Here is a 17,495-nt window from a genome sequence, read left to right as displayed (position 1 = left end):
CGCTGAAACAGCTTTGATGCTTCATCCGGTGTCTATTGTCTATGTTGGCGATAGCTGGAGGGCGCACGAGGCAAGCAATTCAGCTAATAAGACACAGGCGGGTGGGGTAAATTTGACCTCGGAAGTTTTTCCAACGTAACTTTCTGCCTAGCCTATCCTGCGTTGCGCACATCACTTACACGGGGATCGCTTCGTTCGCCACACGTTGGAACTGAAGCAGATGATGGTGGCATTGCGTTTAGAGGCACAATAGCCAGAAACAGTGTCCCCTTCCACGGGACAATTTTCCATTGCGAACCTGCAAGCCCATACTGCTTGTTCATTGAAATGAGCAATGCAAACAAATATTAACCGAAGGACATCTGCCCAAACGTATTTGGGAAAGAGTTGAGGACCAGTTTCTCAAATGATGCGTCGAGGAGTGCCTTATGCCTTGTTTACATTACTGAAACGCCTGTTGCTTTGTCATAAAATGTGGTGTCGAACATGCATAAAACGGGGTGCAGTATAATCTATGCTGAGCGAAGATATTGCTTGTGAATTCTAAATAACTGCATAAATGAATTATCTTCGCACACATTGGTAAAGTACACGCATATTTCACATATCGATAGACAAGAGAGGCAAGCAAACTGTCAAAGGCTTCATACGCTCATGCTCTGAACACGCAAATAAGCTTTAAAAATATGCTGCAAGTGTACATATGATGTGTGATCATCATATGATGTGATGATATGATCACATCATATGATGTGATGATGTAATCACATCATATGATGTGATCGATGATGATGATGTGATCACATCGTATGATGCGATAGTGATCCTATGATGAACGTGGTTAGTCAGAAAATAAGTGAACAAGTCCCAAAAGTTTTCGTACCTGTACACTTTTGACGGATTCCTCTTCTACTCTCGTCCCTCCAATGATTTTGAGAAATCGACACCCATGGATTTAAGAATTACAATCACTTACATTCTTCTTGGGTCAGGTATGAAGGCTAGACCAAAGTCAAAAACCACACTGATTTTTTAAATAGGAAACTTGCTTGTCTGAGTAGATATGCGTGTTCATTTCAACTTCTTGGTCACAGAAGCGTCAATAGACATCTTATTTGGATGTGGTGAAAATGAGAAGTCACTGACCTGAAATGATCCAGATCAACCCTTTGTTGTTGGGAGTACACCTCCTAGCGTAAACATTTACGCTTGTCTAAACTTAGGAATCAAAAATATCGTAGGTTCGTGGTCACCATGACCTTCTGCAGGCCAAATAAAGTAACTGACTTTAAATGAACACCAGGGACCTTTTCGTTGAAAGACGTTTCCAGATCAAACGTGGTTGCATGAGCAGGCCTCGGGGCGCTTTGGACAACGATCTGGAGTTTGAACTTGCTTGACTTTATTTGATACCAAGGTCATGACCTAGGGACCCTAAAATTTGAAATGCGTGATTTCATATACACGTCTACCTATCCTATGAATGCTGCGTCTCTAGCCCTTTGAGATGTCGGATTTTAAGATCTCAGTGGCTGGGTCAAACTGCCCCCCACCTGAGCGCGGCATATTCAACTAGCCCCCTCGGCGCGTGTTTTGAAGCTAGTGCATGCTGTAATCGGGATAGCGAGATCATGGTACGGTCTTTCGTGAGCTCGCGACATATGTGTCGTATAAATGGCTATTGGATACCGATGGCTATACTGGACCATGCGTCATGATGATAAATTACTTTGGCATCTAGCAGCAGTGCATGCTGTCTGGAAAATTGGTGTGTGTTAGTGTCAGGCGGCGGCACTACTGACAGATGTAACCATTTCCTGTTAGTTCTCATTTGGGAAACATGATGCGCTTGCCGTCTGTGAAGACGATATATCTCTGACCCATGTCACCGCATCCACGGCATGCAGGCTCGGCTCTGACCTCTCGTGAGTCATCGACTGCCGCCGGAGCTCGCGCTCGGACCCGTGACTCGGTCCTTCCGTCCTGCGGAGCGCGTGCGGCCTTACGTTCCATCAGCCCCTGCGTCGCCGATCTGTGGCCGGCTGCGGTCCGTGGTCGGCCGAGCTGCTGGGAGGTGCGGTCCGGCCCTCCCCGTCCAGTACACGGCCGGCCTCTGTCGTGTATACAGAGTGGGAGGTGTCGGCAGGGCTAGACGGCCGCGAGATAGAGCGGCCCCGGGGGAGCGCCAGCAGACGCCGGCCGGCCGGCCGCCGACCGCCGACCGCCAGAAAAAATAAACCCCCGGTCATGTACCCGACGGAACACGGCCGGGGATAACGTGCCTCCGAGACGGCACGGGCGACGCGCTCGCGCGCCGTTGTTGGCCGTCACTCCGCTGACGCCCGCTGAGTGGTGGTGGCGAGCGGCTGACGACCGCCGGCGGCGGCTGGTGGCGGCCGCGCGGTGCTGGCGCTGGCTGCGAGTCAGGTGGGGCGCCGTCGCAGCCGACGGCGACGTGTCGACAAGGCGCGCGGTTTGTTTTCGCTGCGCCGCTTCTGACCACATCCGCCAGCTGAGCTGTTGTGGCACCTGGGGGCTGCGACGAGAGACGGCGCGCATGAGGTGCTTATCATGAGGATGGGCGCCAGTCATTCTCTGTGGTGCTGTTTTTAAGGGCTGGACATGAATGGCGAATGTGCTGCCGGGTAGTTGCTTATCTAGCCTGGAGAGTCCGGGAGTCTAGTCCGAGAGTGGTGATTGCTGTTTGCGAGGACAAAGAAAAAAACTTAAACCCCAGATACTTTGCTTATTCAGGGCCACTGCAGTTCACATGAATGTAAGCGCTGGTGGACAATTTAAACATCGGCGACCGGTAACAAATTCGTGCTGGGACTGAAAACATAGGGCTGATATCCTATGGAACGCGGGAGAACAGACTCCGTCAGGCCTCGGCAAGCTCAAAATGGGGGGGGGGGGGGGGCTGGGAGGGTTCAAAGTGGGTCCGGCAGGTTCAGCGACCCAAGTGAGGTGTCTTCGATTCGCGTAGGGCGAAGAAAAATGACCCCATTGCATGATGATAGTCCAAAGCGTTTCTTCGCAAAAATATGACCTCAGAGAGTACCTTAGCTACCTCTGGGTGCTCAGAGGGCCCATCTGGCCACCCGGGGCCACTCTGACCGTTGAGTGGTTTCTTCCTGGCCACCAGGATCCGGGCGCAAATCCAGACCGTCCCTCCCTCAGGGGTTCACTGTCTCCAGAAAGGGCCCCTTGGGCTGCGGGGGTACTAGTGGGCAATATGGTCCTCTGGACACCATATATGCAATAACAAGTAGCTTGAGCACGCGCTCTCTTACGCCGGGGGTGTAACATCCGAGAGGTTAAAGCATTTGCTCCCACCTAGGGGGCCGGGTTCAAACCCGAGTTTTTCCATGGCACGTGAGCGCTAATATGACCTCCGCAGTAGCTGGTGATCTATGAGAGGGTGCGCGATGGCATGCGTCCCATTCCCTTCAACAAATGTTCAGCCGCAAATTGCACCCGGCGTTGCAGTCACCATCCGGCCTCTGTTGCCCGTTCGGGACGGTTGGCCTGGGCAGCACCAGGCGGCCTCTAGCGGGCGGGCGATAACGGCCACGCACGAAAAAATAATGCCTTCGAACGATTTATGTAAGCGGCTCTCCCGATTGAAGGATACTATGGTCCGTAGATCCTAGCTGTGTAATGCTCACAATGATCCTCCGAACGGAGTGCCAGTTACGCCACGACGAACGGTCAAGATTTCAGCAAGTAAAGCATCATGGACGAAACATGTGAAAATCTGAAATAATAAAATGAGGTGAAAATGGGAAAAAAATATGTGAAAACTCAAACGGAATACAACTCTATGAATATGGTGCGGTGCTGGCTAGTGTGCGCCACATGAAAGTTTCGCTGCATGTAGCCATTCGGCGTACCGGGCTGTTCTGGGTCGTAGGTGTAATGACTCCACTCGATGTAATGTAATTACGTAATCCCTCCACCAGTGTTGTCGTATTCGACGGCCATCCGGGCGCGCTCTAAAAACGGCAAGGTCCTCCATCTCTACCCCCTCCCCCCTCCAGGTCGCCGGGCTTGCCTCCCAGTAAACTCCTTCAGTGTGCCCCGAGCCTGGCCCCCACTTTTTAAAACGTTCCTACGCTTATGTAACAGAATATCTTCTTTTGCGCCAGACTAGTACTTCCGGGAAGAGCCTAGCAGCTACCTAAAATCGCTGCCTTCCCTCGGCCTGCTGGCACTATTTCCGGGCACGTATAGTGTCCACTATGTGGAGGAGCTGCCGTGGCCATCAGTGGATGTTTATCCCAGTAAATAATCTGCCTTTGAATAAAAAAAGATGATAAATCGCCTATATCACATTTTCGGAAGCTGTCAGGCACCTTAAAAGAAACATTGCTAAGATACTAACAACCATCTCCTGTCCTACAGATTGTCACACCCCTGAAATATTACACGCTATTCAAGGGCTCTCCATGTAACATCGCCCATATTCAAATGTGCACGTGCTTGCGTGGGACACGTTCGAAAAGTTTGTAAGCGTAAGTATGTGCGTGATTTTGCGTGATTTTGAACGTGCCGGCATAATATGTTGATAGAAAGGTCCACGCACTAAAACTCCGATTCCACCCAGCCGTATTTTACGTGGAATTTCTTACCTTTTTACAAAAAGCACAAAAGGTTCAAATTATGGCCACAACATAATGTGTCCGAGATCCGTGAAGTACTGCACCTGGGAAATATCTTTGGTGAGGTCGGAAATAGGAAAAACAAAGTTTCACCCCTGCGAAAAAAAAAACGCGCAGCATCTCAGAACACCAGAACGGAGTCTGTTCAGCGTGTGACCTGCCTTGATCCGGCAAGATGGCTGCTCCGCGGACTTTCTCTCTCACTCTCAAGGTGCTTGCGCCATTAGCCGGGTACGAGCCCGTCATCCATCACGAGTCTGAATGATCTGTCGGATAGGTACTGTGCGGCTCCGTGCGCTCGGGCCTGTTTGGCTCACCGACGCTCCCACTGGAACGCGTGCGCTTGAAGTGGAGGCGAGACGTCGCAGGCACCGCATGGGGGAAACGAGATTCTCGCATGGCTCATGCACGCACGTGTTTGGCGCTGGTCCCTGCGTGTCACCTGATGATACGAGTGTTCGCGCGGCGTTGACCCATCACACGTCTCGTGAGCAGATTCAGCGCATGTGGGCATTGTTAAGGCGGAAATGTGCTCGATTCTTTCTCCGTGCCAATGTGGATGCTAGTACATCTATTCATAAGGCGCCGACTCCGAGAAAACTTGCGCACAACGGTCCACGAGAATAGGGTGAGTTGCATTATGCCCAAGCAGTATCAGGGTGACTTACTCTAAATCTATGCTACAGATACCGGTCTTGAGTCGCTCGGCTGATGCACGTCAGCGCCCTTTATCGTTCCTTGTACTTCCGACTGCGTACGTGCACGCGTCTCGGGGTGAGCACAGCAAAAATGTTTTCTTCAAATCGTTAGAAATTTTAGCAATCCGTGGAAATGTGTGTTTAAGGTCTCACGGCATAGCCAGACTAAGACGAATGCCATACCAAGTGTTGGGTAGCACATGTGCCGCTTGTGCCGTAAAGCATGTGTATGGCGTAAACATGTTTTTCCCATGGCGTCTGTTTGCCAAGGGTTTCGGGGTGGTGCGAACTTTCTTCCAAAATGTCGGGTGGTACATATTGTATCAGCCGTGCATGGGGCGTGTTGTATCAGTCATTCAATATACCGACAATGATGCCATTGACTGATCCACTGTCATTGATTGGCTGACATGACCGCCATTACTTACTGCCATCCAGACAATATGTCAGCATTTGCAGTATCTAGGGACAACCATAAATTCCAACCAAACAGCCAAAACCATGGGGGCGGTAGCTGTAAAAACGCTGATAGATTAGAAAGGAAAAATGTTTATCAAGTCGCAGTCACGACCAATGACGAATTAGCAGAGACGAGCGTCTTTTGTTTACGCATCGTAACCTGTTCGCTTCCTTGCGATTCACCCTACTCTAACCAACAGGACAACTTCCCCCACCATGCGATACATCTTATTTCAGGGCGGGCTAGGTTACATCATGTGGTATGAAGATAAGAGCAGCGTAGTGCTGTTTTGGCATGGGGGTGCTGAAATTAAAAACTGATATTGCTCTCCATACTCTCTCCTACACGTGAGACAAATAAGAGCTACCCATTCGGAGGCCATCGTGATTATTGGCATCAGGAGAAGGCTCAAACTACGCTGTCGTTTAGTTAGCCGCTCGGCATATTTGTGTGGGCATGCCGCAGCCGAGGCATCCCGCCCTGCGCTGCAGACGACCGGCGTGACGCGGCGCGGCCACGGGTCAGGAATGTGTGTCACGGCACCGGGCCGCGCTGCAGGCGGCGGCTGCAGCGCCGGGCCAGGCCGGCAGCAGCGAGGCCGCGCTCCGGCGGACCTGCGGCTCCCCGGCAGGGCGGCGGGGAGCCCGCATCCACCGGACCTGCAGCCCCCGGGCAGGACGGCGGCGAGGCCGCGCTCCATCGGACGTGCAGTCCTCTGGCAGGACGGCGGCGAGGCCGCGCTCCATCGGACGTGCAGTCCTCTGACAGGACGGCGGGGAGCCCGCGCTCCACCGGACCTGCAGTCCCCTGGCAGGACGGCGGGGAGCCCGCGCTCCATCGGACGTGCAGTCCTCTGACAGGAGGGCGGCGAGGCCGCGCTCCATCGGACGTGCAGTCCTCTGGCAGGACGGCGGCGAGGCCGCGCTCCATCGGACCTGCAGTCGTCTGACAGGACGGCGGGGAGCCCGCGCTCCACCGGACCTGCAGTCCTCTGGCAGGACGGCGGCGAGGCCGCACTCCATCGGACGTGCAGTCCTCTGACAGGATGGCGGGGAGCCCGCACTCCACCAGACCTGCAGTCCCCTGGCAGGACGGCGGCGAGGCCGCGCTCCACCAGACCTGCAGTCGTCTGACAGGACGGCGCGATGTCGACCCACTGCCGTACAGCAGTGGCTCAGTGCTACACCGCCGGGGCAGGCACCGGCCGGCACGTCGTCAGCAGACTGAGCAGACCCCCATGGCCTCCTCTGGCTCGAAACCGAGCAACAAAAGGCGCGTTTTATAACACAAATTATGCACAGTATCGTTGGTCACAAGCCAAGAAGTTTTAACTATGCTAGCTATTGTGCAGTGTAATTATCCCTGAGAGATACCAAACAGCTGGGAGAATGTTATCTTGTATGCATCCTGTTTGTCGCAGGGACGTTCAGTGGCGACAGGTCGGACGATGCTGCGAAGTTTCTTCGCAGCACTTTTAAGTTGTTGCGCATCCCAGGCAAATGCTCCTCCAATCAATCCAGTGAAGCGCGTGTCATGTGGGATGTCACCCTGTCCTGCTGGAACCACTCCCGGTTCCGAACAATCACGTGAAGTCGTCTCGGCGCCGCCCAGAAGGATATCAGAGCCACTGGGAAGGGCATCAGTGCGGTAACGATGTGGCGCTCTGATGTGGTGTTGATAGAATCCTCGTTCTCGTAGTTAAAACATCTTCTATTGAGTGTCGGATTGATAAAGGTGAGATAACTGATGAAGGGCATTGTTTTTATAATGTTTTCTTCATTCCATGCCCCCGCAGTCTTGAAGGTGCGAGAAACACGCTTGACACTTAAGAAAAATCTAGGTTAACTCTTGTCCGAGCCACCCTTAATCAATGGTAATTTTACATAGAGAACGTCTGTTCATTTCGGTTGTGCGCGACCGCTTTGCAAAGCTCCTACTGTTGCTTAGTTAAACCGAGATTTTACTGCACAATTGGGAGAGCTCACTCAGTGTTCCGGGTATCCGTTCGCACGGAGCCGAAGGGATATCTTAAGCGCCACATGGCTGACGAACATAACATACTAGCAATGCTCTTCGCATTTGTAATACACGGCTTACCTTCTTAGTGCTTTGGTGTGTACCGAATTGTAATGTAATGTAGTGTGGGTAGCCATTATTTTAATGATGATTTAGTACCAACTCTTTGATTGGATGCATTTCTGTGATGAGCGCCCACACTAAGCACTGCGTGTTGGCGTGAGCCCTGACCCCAACATCCGATCGTAAAATTACGGGTCAACGGCAGACTTTTGCGACGAAAGCTTGACATGCGCCAATGCTCAGCACAGCCGCACTGATTTCTGACGTCATCTAACCATCAGCGCGGCCGCTGCCACCGACCGCAGGCTATCCCAGTCTGGGGACAAATAGCGAACACCTGAAGCAACTCGAACCTATCCCACCACAGGTGGGTGAATCGAAAGGCAGACGCTCTGACCAAGTGAGCTGTCGGGACGGGCTATAGCACATTTTGGGACGAAATGATCAAAAGCAAAGTTCGGCACTATATCTTCCATCTGGTTGCGCCGCAAAAAATAGTGTCGAATGATGAAATCACCACATTTTATGTGGCGTGCTGCGGAGGAAAAAAAATATATTGGGGTGGCATCGACACGTTTTCCGAAGACATCTGACCATTTGCAAAGCTTCCAAACGTCGGGTTTTGCTAAATATAACGGGTGTTTATTGACAAGGTCATTTAACCACAACCCCTAGTATACTGAAAATCGCTCATTTTCAACATAAAACCAGCAAGTCAACGCCGGAACTCCAAGAGTTCAAGGCCCTGCTGCCCATACAACTCTCACGTGTCAAAGGGCTGGCTGCGCTACTTCTTTAAACGGTGATTGGTGACCGTACAGTCACCAGCCGTTACCGTGTATGTCCTACCAATTATCTACATGTCTGTTGAGAGGATCATGAAGTTCAGTCGCATTCTTCATGCAGATAAGTCCTGGCAGTGTACACGAAATGTTTATTGCCTATCATCTGTGCGTGTTAGATCAAGATATTTTTTGCGTTATCTCATCTTTTTGCGCCCACAGTCACCTTTGATGAACGAGAAACGGCACCAATTTTCGTTGATCACAGCAGGTCGACTTACTAATATTTTGTTCTCTGAATGACACGCCATTTTAAGTTTTTCAAAAGGTAGCCTTAGACCGGCTTCGAATGGAAAGCCATTCCTCAGCAGCAAAATAATTTTGGAGCTGACGAGCTGTAAAAAAGCATCGGGACGCAAATTAAAGTGACCGAAATCTGAGAGTAAATCAGGATTTGGGGACGGGCTGGTCAAACTTTATCTATCGGCTCAGCCCCTCGACCAATTTTAGAAAGCAAATCCCCTGGTTTGTGGTGATACCGTTTGGAAACAAGCATGCATGGCGATGACTTCAAGCTCATAGCCATTGGGTTTTCCACGCGTCTACTGCTTGTCGGCGCATTTGACGCTTAGCTTTGCATAATGTGACAGCGACTGATCGTGTTGTTTATCGTGTCGTTTCAGCAACTTTTGCCCGATGATGGTGGAGAAGCGAGTCTCGTGCCGAGAGGCAAACGGCACGGAGGAGTACGACGCCCAGAGCCGCCGATGTCTCCAGACAGGCAACTACAAAGACTGCCAGACCACCGTGTGGGTAGGCGGGGCTGACGGCCGTCTGACGCGTCGACAGATCGACGATAACATAATCTAATGGGGAAATGAGAGCTGAATACCGGTGTCATTACTGATGCGTATGCAGCAGGGATAGGTAAAAAAGCACGCAATGGCAATATTTCTAAACGGTGTGGTACAAATGACACATCGCATGCTTCTGTGTAGGCGTCAGCGCCATGAGCAAATCAAATGAAGCCTGCTCTTCCCCACCCCACCCTCGCCCCTCCCCGTAGCCTGTCCACTCGCCCATCTCGTTGTGCGCCGCCGTTGTGTGCGCCAGTGAGACACTGCCACACGCAAAACAACATTATCCTTAGGACGACTGAATAAATATCAGACCTCGTGTGTAGGAAAGGTATGCACTCATACGTTCCATGTGCTGAGGTGGCTCGAACCACTTCCAGGAAGCGCACGCGAACCCGTTACGTGGAGACCTTTAAAACGGTGATGGAGCCCGGCCTCGGGTGCTGTCCTGGCTTCGAGGGACAACAGTGCAGGGAAGGTGCGGTATTTACAGACTATCGGCGGTGGTGGCTGGTAGCGGGTGAGCGCTGCTGGTGTCATTCAGATCATTCTATTTGTTGTTCACATTCTATTTGTTGTTCATTCTATTTGTTGTTCCCCGGCACCAGGGAAATGGTACTGTGAAACAGCTGAAATACGTGCCTGGCGTACTGTACGTGAAGTGCCGGACGCAACGAAACTACACCGCAAACTTTACCGTCCATCCCTGGACACAGCAAAACGCAGTAATCGTAATAATGTGTAGCGCATAGGGTAAACCCGGTCCGCCTAACACTGCCCGGCCCGACTCTCCGCAGCCTGTTTTAACTGCACAAACTTCCGAGATCTGCTGAGTCGTGTCATTACGTTGGAGGCCTTCGTCAAAATACGGAGCCCCTCGTCGGTGCCCCAGCCACGCCCAGCTAGCCGTGAGTCGGTTATTTGTCTTCTACGCCGGTCGTTCGCAAAGTGTTAGCAGACGGGGCTTTGTCACAGGCACAAATGCATTTGACAACCATATACGATAGTCTGAGCTACGTTTCCGTGCGGCTTCCGTGTATGCAAACCACCACACGTCCAAATGCCGGGTCCAGCAGTCGGACGTGACTGTTGTAAATAGCATGCACAACTTATCTCGTTCGTGTCTTTATCGTTGTCGTCGGCCAAAGTCTGAATGTCATCGTTACCGTCAGCCAATGTCTAATTCGACATCGTTAATGTCAGCCATTGTCTGAGTGAACAGCGTGGACTAGGTGCCTGGTCTCTGCTCCTTCCCTCAGAATCTGTCGGTTGAGAGAAAACATGCTCACTATTGCGCGCGCTGTGCTCCCTGCACGTTTGATGAAGTGGCGAAATGGTGTCGAAGTGTAAGTCGCTCGCACCAGTGACGCAAGCCACCGTGAGTCACGCGGCGATACCAGCTGGGATAACGTGCGTCGGCTGGGAGCACCCAGCGTGCCGGAGCCGACCCGGCCACACCGCCACACGCGCCCTCTGTCCGCAGCCGCCGAAGGGGCTCCGGCGCCGCCCAACGACGAGCCCGGCCGCGAGTTCCCACCGCCGGCGACAGGCCGGTGCGACTGCCCGCCGGGCCTGCCGGGTCCGCCGGGACCGCCGGGACTGCCCGGACTGCCCGGCACGGCCGCCACGGCTAGCCCCGAGAGCTCAGCAGGCCCACCGGGAGCGCCGGGCCTGCCCGGCCTGTCCGGCCCGGTGGGCCCCGAGGGCCCGCCAGGGCCGCCGGGACAGGACGGTCTGCCGGGACTGAGTGGCCCGCCCGGTCCGCCCGGACAGCCGGGCCCCGTCGGCCCGGCCGGCCGGCCAGGTACGTACCCCCAGAGCCGCAGAGGACGGTTCGGCGGCCCGCCCAGCACGGATGACGTCACGGTGATGAGGGGTTTAGGTTGCTGCGTAGCACAAACTTGTGGTGTGCACTAGTGATGTCACTGTTCTTGGCGAGCTTAGTTGCCTTTTATGTGGTCAAGAATTTCTCCTTTTCCATCTGTCTGAAAAGCGACCTGGCGTGTCTTTACGAAGCCTCCGTGACCCAACTACATGAAACAATTCAAGCTCTGTAGTGAACTGAAAGCGTAAATGATGAGAATTGCATAAGAGAGCATATACTTGGGAAAGGCAGTCAGTCGGCACATTGTGGATGCACCTTATGGTGATTGTCAATACCGCATATATGCGCCGGGGTGCTAGCAGGATTTTCGCCAGTATGGGCCTGATCCTGAGGAGAACCCAGTAGAAGCTTTCTAGGAACCAGTCTGGAAAGCAGCGGTCGTAGAACCTTATGAACGGGCGATTCTTTCCGTGTTTTTTTTTAATACCTGGCAGCTCGGCATTAGCTACACAAAACATCGACTAGGTGCAGTTGCGCAAAAGATCAAAGCAGTCCTGCAATCATACCTGGGTCGCTATGGAGGCGATTGGTAGACTCAGGTGCCAGAACGGGTCGAACACCACGGACACGTGGCCGTGCACCGCAGCTTGGACTTGAGCTGTCCAGCAAATGGGTCAACGGACTGCGAGTTCTTCAGGAACAGGAAACGCTGCCAGGCCTCCAGCGGCTTCTGGTTGGCACTGAAACTGTTATCGGTGCCGGTGGTTATGGGCGCGAGTTGGCTGTTAATGAGGTTCACGCCCTCATGCGAGCCCTCCAGCAGGTATCTAAGACACTCCTGTGCGTCCCGTTGCTAATGGCTTATGAATCGGGCCGCGAAATGAGACGAACCTCTGGAACTACGGCCTCAATGGGGAGGTAGTCAGCGCCCGGTCAGCCCTATCCGAGCTCTTTCACAGGTCTCGCTTCAGCGTGCCAAATGTTCTGATGAGTGTCCCCTTCAAGATGTAGTCACGTAGGGTGCGGGCGCTGCTGAGGAACTGCAGCACCGCGTCCAAGAAGGGCATGTTGCCAATGTTTCCAGGACCCGTGAGGCCGAGCGGCCTAGTCACGGGCTGCGCCCTTCCGCCAGTCTCATTATTGGGAGACGTGACGTCCGTGGCCTCTTGTTTTGGCGACGCGGCTGACTGTCGTGACATGCCATCCTTGTTGCGCATAAACTGCACAGCTTCGTGTAGGCTCTTGTTTTACCAAAGTGACAGCTCTTCTCAGTTAAAACGCCAGACTCTCCCAGATGTTTCTCATGTTTGTGGCTTGAAGGCTGTATGCTGGAAGGCCTGAAACGCAACTTAATTTTGTCTTCCTTGTAGACGATTAGCGGTGGCAGGTCGACTGCAGATTTGCTGCACAAGCGAGCACTGAAAATGAGCAAACATTATGGCCTTTGGTAACATTTACTCTGAGGCGAGCGAACCGTAATGGATCCCAGTTTGAGCACACTTTGGTACATATTACACGCCACACTTTCTCTTGGTGCCACCTGTTTTCGATCTCACGAGCAAGCTTTCCAAGCAAGCAACTTAACCAAGCACCTTCATCAAGCACCTTCGACAAGCGCCAACAAGTAACTTCACAAGCAAGCTTTAGAGCCCAGCTGTTATTAGCTTCGTTGCCCTAGCGTCAAACGTTGGATTATCAAGTCTATTTATTGGGTGTGGATTATCATTTTTCTAGATTTGGCATGCTGGTGTTGGAATTTTTGCGCAATTCTTGGTACCGAGAGCAGTTAAGGGCACACAAGACTGAGCCTCGATTGCCTATTTTATCTCCGAGGGTCAAACAGCTGGATGTACCACATAATGTCGCTAAATATTGTGTGCCTACGTTAAAGCCTCCATTCTGCGCATTTTTTGGTCAAATCGAAGGGTACGCAAATGCAAATTTGAATCCGTGAACAGATGCGTTGCTAATATCATGAGCATTGTTTGCAATTCATTTCCATGCCATGGCATGAGAGAGGAAAGCAAAACTTGCCAGGTTGCGCAGAATTCTGCGGAAATATCCCGTTCGAAACCAGCTCACACCAGCATGACCGCTCAGTTTCTGGTTATAGTAGAGGCATTGCGCACATTTTGCTATGAACTCACTAGCCACGCGATTAAAGGCCCGGCCACCCCTAACATCGTGAGCATGAGATGTCAAAAGCTACCTCTTCCGAACTAAACTTGTTCCAAACCGGAACCAGCGCCTCCGGCCGTTGTTGGATGAGCCTGGGTCCAGTGTCGGCTGTGGCACCCTCTGACGCGTTCTGTACCGCCACCCAGGTGACGCCGGCCAGCCAGGGGACGTGGGCGGCCCGGCCCTGACGCCGGACCGGCCGCAGGACCGCTACTCAGTGCCGGGAGCACCGGGCGTGCCCGGCACTATTGGACGTCCCGGACCGCCGGGACCGGCCGGCGAGCCGGGCCTCAGAGGTGGGGGACGGGGCTGGGCCCGCTGCAGGCCGCCAGCCGGCGTCGGGGAACGGAGCACGGGTTCAGCTCTTAGTTATGAACAAAGTTACAAATATCCCGCTATCCAATTCGTAAGCAATGTATTTTTCCATACTTAACAGCAAGTGCTGCCTGCTGTCACGATGTAAATATGTGCCTTAGAAAAATATTGCTGAAGATGTTCCTACCCAATCACCAGGGGTGACCAGGTTTTCCCAGGTGATGGGTGGCCGGTGCCGCGGTGTTTCGCTGCCGTGAGTGATGACTGTCGGCGCGCAGCTGACATCGCGCCTGCCGGCAGGCGAGCCCGGTCTGGTGGGGCTGCCCGGCGTGCAGGGCGAGGCCGGCCCTCCGGGACCGCGCGGCCCCCAGGGGGAGAAGGGCGAGGCCGGCCTGCAGGGCCTGCGGGGCCCGCCGGGCGAGCCGGGCCTCTCCGGACTGGCCGGGCCCAAGGGAGAGCCCGGCGAGCCCGGTCCGCCCGGCCTCGGCGGAGCCGCACCGGTCACCACGCCAGGTCAGCAATGGTGGCGCCACCTGTCGCAGGGGACGCCACCAGAAGGCGCCGCGCTCTGGGAAATGGGCTGTCCAACAAGGCGTCCGGCGGGGCGTTTGGTACAGGATGCCAGCGTTCGTTCACTGCTCACTGTCGAAGGAGCCGTGGTATCGACGTATGCCACTCACGCAGAACAACGCATCCTTGTCACGTTGGAAGGTTTTCATCTCTTAATTGGTTTGATCATCGACTGCATTAAGGCGCAACGTCATTCAGACGTGGGTTCGATGCTCCAGGAGCCGTCCGTAAATTACGTTATACTTGGAGGAGGGAGGCAAATTCTGCTGGGACGTAACGGAAGCGTAGCAAACGAAGAGAGGGAGGGTTTGGACAGCATAACGTGACGCTCAGGCGTGGTTGCAAACCATTGCAAGATTATTAAAAGACGTATACGCTCAAAGGTAGATATAACTGACTCCATTTCAAGACCAGCAACTGATGCCTTACTTGTTTCGCATATCTCGCTTAATTGGCGACCAAACAGGCGTTACTTTTTTGGAAAGTACATTTTACGCCGTGTTACCAGGAGAGAGTTTCGCCTAGCGTAATCAGTGCGCAACGAAGGGAAGATCATTGAAAAATGCCAAAAATGCGGAACGTAATTTATGGACGGCTCCTAAGAGGCCCGTCGTTTAACAAGTTTTCCAAGGCGGTAGTGTGTTGCCGACTAAACGAGCATGTGCTAATTTGCAATGGATCCTGGGTTGTGTGAACCGGGACGCGCTTTGCAATACCTGTCGATCCTGATGTTACCTTCACACACCGCAAACAGTATCTTACATCACATAAAGCATATTGGTACACTTTCAGTTAACAGATGGCATTGCGGAAAACAAAACAAACAATGCAAGCTTCGTTAAGAGACCGACTAGTTGGAAGCTTTCGTGCTTTCGACAGCTCATACAACGTGCCTTGTTATCCAGGAGAGGGGGCGCCAGCTGCGGTGGAAGAACTGACCATAAAAGTGCTCACTCTGGAGGCCAGACTACAGGACATGGAGAAGCAGCTTGCGGAGCTCAGAGGTATGTACCGTAGAAGGCGTCCTTTCGGTCGCCGAAGGCCTGTGGCCGGTAATTTTTTCACGCACCGGGCACGTGGATGACGCCACAGAGAACACGCCGCGGCAACAGGGACGATAATAGCTCAAGGCGGGCACCATTGCAGCATTCCAGTGACGTCATGGGATTGTCCGTTGGCGAAGCGCAGCACCTGGTAACTCGGCGCTGCTTTGCAGCCGGCACCCTTGACCAAGAGCCTGTCGAGGGGACGCCGGAGGACTACATCGACTACGACTACGGCGACGAGCCGGGCGCCACGATCGCGCCCGGCCTCGGCGCCGCCGAAACCTACGACTACGGCGAATACGGCGACTACAACAACTGGGACGACGACGGGTCTGGCGTGCGCAAGAGGCGTCGGCGGCTGTCGGGCCACCGGGGGCTGTCGAGCCACCGGCGGCGGGCGGGGCGCCGGCGGGGCCGCGCGCGCTTCTCCCGCCACACCGGCCGCGGTCGCACCCACTGATCGGGTCGCACGCGCGCTGCCTGGCGGCCGGCCGCCGCGGCGCGGTGCAAGTCTTTCCAGTGACGTCAGCCGCCGCGTGGCCACACGGCCGCGCGTCTCCCCGCTCTCTCGGCGGGACGCGGCTTTGATGCGAAGGGCGTTGCACGCTGACGCGTGCGGCTAGGCGATAGCCGCATCGTTCAGACAGTCGAGGCTGTGGTGCTGGCGTTGCTTTGAGGTGACTTCGACCAGGGCTGCGCGGCACGGGCGCGCCCGTGGCACTCGCCATGTGTGGTGACACGCTGCACTGTATCAGCGAGATCGGTAAACACATGATCTTGAAAAAGAATCCGTCACTGGGTCCAACATGGGATGCGTTCCAAAGTGCTCTAGCATCGAAACATGAAGCATCGAATTGGGTCTGAAATAATGTGTTCAGATAAGCCTAACACTGCCGAGAGTTGTGTCCGTAAAAATAAACCCAGCGTGGCAACTGCATTCGTTTGACGTAGATACGACGCTAGACAGCACTCGCACAGATCGGCTGCCAGCGAAACGTTCGCGTCTCGTCAGACGCCGGTAGCGGTCCGTTATAGCGCCGACCGCCGGTGCTTCTGCGGAACGCAATCAGAACGGACGGCGCCCGACGGTCCGCAGGTCGGACAGCCGATGACCGACGGTCCACAGGTCGGACAGCCGATGACCGACGGTCCGCAGGTCGGACAGCCGATGACCGACGGTCCACGGGTCGGACAGCCGACGCCCGGCAGCCGACGCCCGACGGTCCATAGGTGGGACGGCCGAGGACCGCCGGTCCACAGGTCAGGCAGCCGACGCCAGGCAGCCGACGCCCGACGGTCCATGGGTCGGACAGTCGCGCGCGGCGACCCACGCGGTGACCGCGGGCGGTTCGCAGCGCTTCATACTCAGCTGATGGCGGGTCTGACGTCACCGGCCGACATCCCGACGACCGCTGTTCCCCTGAAGCGGCAGCCGGGCCTCCGTCCTTCCATCTTCAGCCTGGGCGCCCCCTGACCAAATGGCCCTGGTCCGCTCAGTTGCGTCCAGCAACTGAGCGGACCAGCGGTTCCCGACGGCGTCCCCGCACAGCCGGCAAACACCAAGCGATACGCACGTGACGTGTATTGTGGGATGCGCCTTAAAAAAACCAGCACCCGCCGCCCACGAAGCGCGACCCGCCCCATGCATAAACGCCTGGTCGCCGTCGATATCACAGTAGCGCGTCCCAAATTAAAACGTGTCGGACGCGGGCAGGCGGCGTGAGTACAAGGACGCCGGCGGGCGACGCCGAGGCGCGCCGGTATCACGAAGGCGGCGTCGCCCGGCGGCCCGCGCGCCGCTTAAGTAGCTAGCCCTGGCGGCCCCGGCGGCCGCAGACAGGCCGGTCCGGCGCCGGGCGCGCGCGTCCCGCCCCAAAAGTCGCCGTGACATGGCCCCGTCCGAGCCCTTCCCCTACACGGGTCCTCCCGAGGCAGGCGTCCGCCGCGCGCCGATTGAGCAGTCGATCCATGCGCCGTGCGCACGCGAGCCCACGCGAGACCTGGCGGTCACGACTGGTTTGTGA

General features: G+C 54.7%; 1 protein-coding gene across 1 annotated transcript; it reads left to right on the top strand.

Moving 5' to 3' along the window:
- The first annotated feature begins 9,326 nt into the window (after positions 1-9,326).
- LOC119112611 (collagen alpha-1(XII) chain) lies at positions 9,327-16,404 on the top strand. The gene is made up of 8 exons (XM_037236830.1): positions 9,327-9,489; positions 9,918-10,015; positions 10,335-10,445; positions 11,021-11,341; positions 13,687-13,836; positions 14,156-14,368; positions 15,331-15,429; positions 15,642-16,404. The coding sequence occupies exons 1-8, from the start codon at positions 9,377-9,379 to the stop codon at positions 15,929-15,931; spliced, it is 1,395 nt and encodes a 464-aa protein (XP_037092725.1). The 5' UTR covers positions 9,327-9,376; the 3' UTR covers positions 15,932-16,404.
- Positions 16,405-17,495: the final 1,091 nt, after the last annotated feature.

This window comes from Pollicipes pollicipes, unplaced genomic scaffold (genome assembly GCF_011947565.3).
Source record: "Pollicipes pollicipes isolate AB1234 unplaced genomic scaffold, Ppol_2.1 Scaffold_7261;HRSCAF=8764_pilon_pilon_pilon, whole genome shotgun sequence".
Classification (NCBI taxonomy): domain Eukaryota; kingdom Metazoa; phylum Arthropoda; class Thecostraca; order Pollicipedomorpha; family Pollicipedidae; genus Pollicipes; species Pollicipes pollicipes.
Note: the sequence above shows the minus strand (reverse complement) of the source record. Positions and strands in the feature narration are given on the sequence as shown.